The sequence below is a fragment of the Vipera berus genome, assembly GCF_964194415.1.
Source record: "Vipera berus genome assembly, chromosome: Z".
NCBI classification, from domain to species: domain Eukaryota; kingdom Metazoa; phylum Chordata; class Lepidosauria; order Squamata; family Viperidae; genus Vipera; species Vipera berus.
Window position 1 is genome coordinate 20,351,678 of NC_138205.1, and position 6,193 is coordinate 20,357,870.

General features: G+C 43.4%; 1 protein-coding gene across 2 annotated transcripts in view; it reads left to right on the forward strand.

Moving 5' to 3' along the window:
- The window catches only part of LOC308678453 (tetraspanin-4-like), a 28,847-nt gene extending 22,908 nt beyond the window's left edge, over positions 1-5,939 (forward strand). For both annotated transcript variants that reach the window (XM_081345656.1, XM_081345657.1), the window contains exons 5-8: positions 96-197; positions 328-456; positions 3,199-3,282; positions 5,524-5,939. In XM_081345656.1, the coding sequence (XP_081201782.1) occupies positions 96-197; positions 328-456; positions 3,199-3,282; positions 5,524-5,592 (384 nt within the window). In that variant the 3' untranslated portion in view covers positions 5,593-5,939. The remainder of the gene's footprint in view (positions 1-95; positions 198-327; positions 457-3,198; positions 3,283-5,523) is intronic.
- Positions 5,940-6,193: the final 254 nt, after the last annotated feature.

Sequence of the window (6,193 nt, forward strand, 5' to 3'; positions counted from 1 at the left end):
CTGAAAACTTGGTTCAGCAATCCCCCCCCCAGACATTTACTTGAAACACTAAAAAAAATAAATCATTTGGTACATGTAGTATGTCTCTCTTCCAGTTTGATCAGTATGCTCAGTCTAACCTCAAGGAAGGACTCAAACTCTACGGCACAGAAGACAACGTGGGATTAACCAAAGCCTGGGACCTTGCGCAAAATGAGGTGTGTAAAACACTGTTCAGTGTGGTACCTACCTGGTTTGAAACCATTGGGAGTTTTTCCTGACATCAGACACAAACACACACTTGTTCCCCTCCCCACCCCCTTTCCTTCTTATCTTCTTGCTTTGCAGTTTCGTTGTTGTGGGGTACGGAACTACACCGATTGGTTTGAGGTGCGGAATGGCACATGGGTCCCCGAGTCCTGCTGCTTACAGCGAAGCGATGGTTGTCAAAGGGACAGCGCCAGCTGGTGGAAAGAGGTGAGATGGCAGCCAAGGATTGTGCTGAAGGTGATTGATACCGATAGAAGAGAATATACTGTGTGTGGCTTAGGCTTGAACTGTGGAGTCCTTGGCGCTCTCTGAGCTTGGCAGTTTCGTTGCAGACGTTTCATTACCAAACTAGGTAACATCATCAGTGCATCAGAGATTATTGGGAATTCCCTTTCCTGCAGTGGTTTCCAATCTGGCACCTTTTCTAAGAGAGTCTGTGTAAGGTTCTGCCTCAGCTGTCGCCTCAGGAAAGCATGACTCTTGAAACAGGCATCATTTCAAAAGGGGATCTTTTACTGAGAGAAAGTGATTGCAAGGAAGCAAGGCGGAATCTGAAGTTCCCTGCAAAAGCATTTAGCTCAAAGTCCCATTTCCCCAGCTCCACCCCAATGCCCCACCCTATCAGGAGCCCATCAGCTGGTGTGAAGATGTGAGAACTTCCAGCTGAAAAAGATTTTAACCAGCCATTCTTTGGTGCCTCCTCCCTGATAGCCAGCAGGAGTCAAAGCAGATGGCCCTGAGGGCTTCCCCCCACTCCCTATTTCCCAATTTGAAAACATCCTCAATCCACAGTAACTCCTGCTCCCCTTCCTCTAGGAATGGCAGCATTCCGATAGGGACCTGGCAATCTGTAAAGCAGGGGTCTTCAAACTTGGCCCTTTTATGACTTGTGGACTTCAACTCCCAGAATTCCTCAGCCAGGCACGCCTGGCTGAGGAATTCTGGGAGTTGAAGTCCACAAGTCATAAAAGGGCCAAGTCTGAAGACCCCTGCTGTAAAGACTCAACTGCCAGACTGAAGGACAAGAGAATTGCGGGAGGCCTGCAGACATCTCCTTCCTGCATGGATGACCTTCCAGGTTCCTCAACCCCAGTGCTCTGTCGAATTTGTTTATGCAACGATGCACAACCTGAAATTCCACCTTGCAGCCGGCTGTCCTCTCCTCTGCATGTTTATGATTTTAAGGATGTCTTATCAATGTCAACATTAGATAGCAATAGTGTTTTTGTATGTGTGTAAACATGAAAGGTGTTTCAACATTAGGTAGCAATAGTGTTTGTGTATGTGCGTGTGTGTGTAAACATGTAAAGGTAGCCCTCGACCATGATTGAGCCCAAAATTTCTGCTGCTAAGTGAGACAGTTGTTATATGAGTTTTGCCCTGTTTTGTGATCTTTCTTGCCAAAGTGATTTAAGTGATTTAAGCTAGCAACACGGGGGGGGGGGGCTAAGGGAATCTGTCTTCCCCATTGACTTTGCTTGTCAGAAGGTTACAAAAGTTGATCGCATGACCCCGGGACACTGCAACCGTCATAACTCCATGCCAGTTGCCAAGCATCTGAATTCTGATCACGTGGTCATGGGGATGCTGCAATGGTTGTTAAGTGTGAAAAATGTGTGACATGCGTTCTGCCCCATTTTACAACTTTTCTTGCCACATTTGTTAAGCGAATCGCTGCAGTTGTTCAGTTAATACCACGGTTTCCCCATTGACTTTGCTTGTCAGAAGGTCGCAAAAGGAGATCACAGGACTGACTCCAGGACACGGCAACTGTCGTAAATGTAAGCATCCGAATGTAAATCACGTGGCCCTGGGGATGCTGCCAGGGTCGTCAGTGTGAAAAATGGTCATAAGTCCATTTTTCCCAGGGCCATTGTAACTTTGAACAGTCACTAAGCGAACAGTTGTAAGTCGGGACTACTTGTATGTACCGATCTACTTCCAATTCTAAATTTGAGACAACCTCCTTTTTCTGATTCCTGTCATGTTTCCCAAATTTACTTTTGAAGGCGTAATGTTCCTATGTTCAAGGAGCCCCTGAAAACTGCTAGGGGCCATTACTTGCTGATCTTTTCCAGGAGTAGAGTTAATGGGAATAATATAATACAGGTAGTCCTCGACTTACAGCAGTTCATTTAGCAATTGTTTGAAATTACAACAGCACTGAAAAAAGTGACTTATGACCATTTTTCACACTTACGACCGTTACAGCATCCCCTTGGCCACATGATCAAAATTCGGATGCTTGGCAGATGACTCATATTTATGATGGTTACAGTGTTCCAGAGTTATGTGATCCTTTTTTGAGACCTTCTGATAAGCAAAGTCAGGGGGGAAGCCACAGTCACTTAAGAACTGTGTTACTAACTTAACAACTGCATTGATTCACTTAACAACTGTGGCAAGGTCATAAAATGGGACAAAATTCACTTAACAACTGTCTTGCTTAGCAACAGAACCTTTGGGCTCAATTGTGGTTGTAACTTGAGGACTACCTTTATACAAATAGTCCTCAGCTTATAATCACAAATGGGACCAGAATGTTTTATTGCTAAGCAACACGGTTCTTAGGCAAGCTGCGCCTGATGTACAGCCTTTTTTTTGCCACAGTTGTTAAATGAATCACGCAGTTGTTAAGTGAATCCTGCTTGACTTTGCTTGCTGAAAGCCAGCTGGAGAGGTCACAAATGGTGATCACCTGATCCTGGGACACTGCAACAAATGTGATCACATGTTAGTTGCCGAATGTCAGAATGTTGATCCTGTGACCATGGGGATACTGTGATGCTGTGTGTGTGAGGACTGATTGTAAGTCACATTTTGTAGTGCTGTTGTGACACTGAACAGTGACTAAATGAATGGCTGTAAGTAAAGGTTTACCTGTGTGGGACATTCCCCCCAAGGTTTCCTAACCACTGTTTTATGGGCTTCTCTTTATTTTCCTTGCAGCCTTGCTATGAGAAGGTGAAACGCTGGCTAGCGGAGAACATCTTTGCAATGGGCATTTTTGCTGCCTGTATCATCGTTGTCCAGGTGAGGTGGTCAGAGCACCAATGGCAGATGGAGTAGCCTAGACCAATGTTTTTCTCAATCTTGGCAACTTTAAGATATGTGGACTTCAACTCCCAGAATCTGGGAGTGGGAAGTCCATACATCATAATGTTGCCATGGTTGAAAAACACTGTCCTAGACATGTAGCAAGATTTCCTTGAAAGATCTCTATTCTCACCCCAAAGAGCAAGGGTGGGGGAACGATGGCCCTTTTATGACTTATGGACTTCAACTCTCAGGAATTCTGGGAATTGAACTCCACAAGTCACAAAGGGGCCATTGTTCCCCACCTCTGACACAGAGCAAGGGAATGCAAGCATCTCTCCCACCCCTCTTGGGGAGGTTATTTTCCCCTGAATTCCTCAAAGTTAACACCTGCAAATTTGAATGCACAATTTTCAGTTGAATGAGGAAGAAGTAAACATGGACTTGCAACCTTCCCCTAGATTTAATGTACTTTTTTTTTGCTTAATCCTCTTTAACCTAAAATAAAGCAGTAGACATTTAAATCTTTGCCTGCTCAGAGGGTACCATACATCACCTCAAGTCTCCTGCTGCACTAAAAGAAACATGCACAACAAAGTGTGATTTTTGTTTCTTTTTTAAAAATGGAAACTATATATCGTGAGAAAAAGAGCAAAGACCAGGCAGAAAACCCAGCTGTACAGCTCATTAAAGTTATGTAGATTCAACAAAGACAGCATGTTATGCTTAGGTCATATAATGTGCAAGACAGCAATGAGATCAGAAAAGCAGTATGTACATTAAATATAAAAATAATGCAAAGGACTTAAGTTTTTGGCCAGCTGTTAAAAAGCCAGTTCCACTGGTTTCCAAGATTTCATCAAGCATGGCTTACGCTTCATAGTATTTATCTGGGTTTTAACATATCTAAACTGCAAAACTTTCAATGGCCACTGGGTGGCAGGAAAGAGGCAAATTTTCAGCATTCCTCTGCTGACATCTAGTGTTTGCATAATTTTTACAAGTCATAGCCTAGCTGCGGATCTGATGCCATAGCTGTAGATCTGATGCCACAGAACAGGGGTGTCAAATTGCCCACCCGTGGCCCGGTTGCATCATGTGGAGGTCGCACCCACCTCAGCTCCGGCGATGCAAGAAAAGTTGTGATACGGTGCAACATGTCACAAGACGCAGTGAGTTTGACACCTGTGCCATAGAAGGAAGATAGTAGAACTGGCTTAAGTCACTTTTTAAGTGTGACCAACACCCAGAGAGAATATTCAGCTCACTAAAATTTGTTTGGTTTCTGTCCTGCCTTTTCCTTCAGGAGTGCAAGGCCTCATATATAGTGTCCCTTCCTGCCTTTTTATTCCCACAATCACTAGTGATGGAGAAGGAGTGGCAAAAACTGCCAGGGAATTTCTTTGGCTGAGGTAAACTTGAACCTGAGTCTCCCTCAGTGTCAGTTCAGACACAGCACCCTGGATGTTATAACCCCACCAGATGCTCTAAAGTGGCCTTCTCCAACCAGATCCCTGTAATTTTCAACCTATGTGGAGAGTGCCAGGCTGAGGAAAGTTGTGTTACTAGCGTAATCTGTACTACCTGTTCTTGCACTATCCAAAATTCCATTAAGGCAGCAAGATGGCTGGTGGAAAAGGTGCGGAGAAGGGCCCGTCCTGCTCCATTCACTTTCTAGTTAAACCTGGTTAAACGTAGTTTGAAAAAAAGAGAGGGGGGAGAAAGTACACCACCTGTACCCATCCTTTGCTGCTCAGAACTGAAGGTCTTCTGATGAACTACTACTAGGTCCTATGGGGGCTAGGCTTAGAACAGTGTTTCTCAATCTTGGCAAATTTAATATGTGTGGACTTCGACTCCCAGAATTCCTCAACCACTACAGGGTTTGGGGAATTCTGGGAGTTGAAGTCCCAAATTTTAAAGTTGCCAAGAATGAGAATTTTTTTTTTTTTATTTTAATCCCATTTATATCCCGCCCTTCTCCGAAGACTCAGGGCGGCTTACAATTTAAGCACAAACCAATGTGCTTAGCAATAGCACAGCTTAGAATATTATCAGTTAGTTTCTACATGTCCGAGCAGTGAGATTACTTCGTGGCCCAAGCCAAGAGCTGGCAGTACTTCCTTGTGTTTTGGAGCAGACAAGGAACAAGCATTTCCAAGAGATAAAGAGTACCATAAGCTGGGTTAGGGCTTCTGTTGTTTTTTTTTCTGACTAAATCTTTCTCTATTCCTTTAGGTCTTGGGTATCGTGTTCTCCATGCTGATGTACTGCCAGGTTCGGAGGGTAGAGAAATACTATGACTGACTCCATCCAAGTCCATTCCATGTCCTTTCAAACTTAGGGACATGAGATGCAGAAGGATCAAGAGCATTTTTTTGCTCCTCTGGATTTTTTTTATTTTTTTTTGCATTGGTCCCTTCCTGCATCTTCTTTCACTTGTCTCTTCTTCAGGTGAAAGCCAGTTCTGATGCTTGGTAGGTTCATACCATGTGTGCAAGAGGGGATCTGTCTTCCCATAATAACCAATTCTCCTGAGGAACTTCATCTCTATTCTTTCTATTGTCACTTCTCCCTATATCTTATGATGTGGTTCCCTCCAACCTGCTGCTTTGTATACAAGAATAAAACAAGCACCAATAAAACAATATTTATCTTTTAGACAGTGCATTTGGAACCTGTTGTCTATTTGTAGTATGTGTTATTATTTAGTTGCACCTATAACTGTATTTTAAAAAGGCTGGGAGGTTGACTAAAAAACTTGAGATTGGCCGAGTAAAATCTTCTTAAGAATTATACATATTATTCATGTCCCATTTTCCTTGACAAAAGCAAAAATGAATTTAATGGCAAAGCAATGTTCCAAATGAACATTGATGGGAAAAGTGGCAGTATTTCATGGAACAAT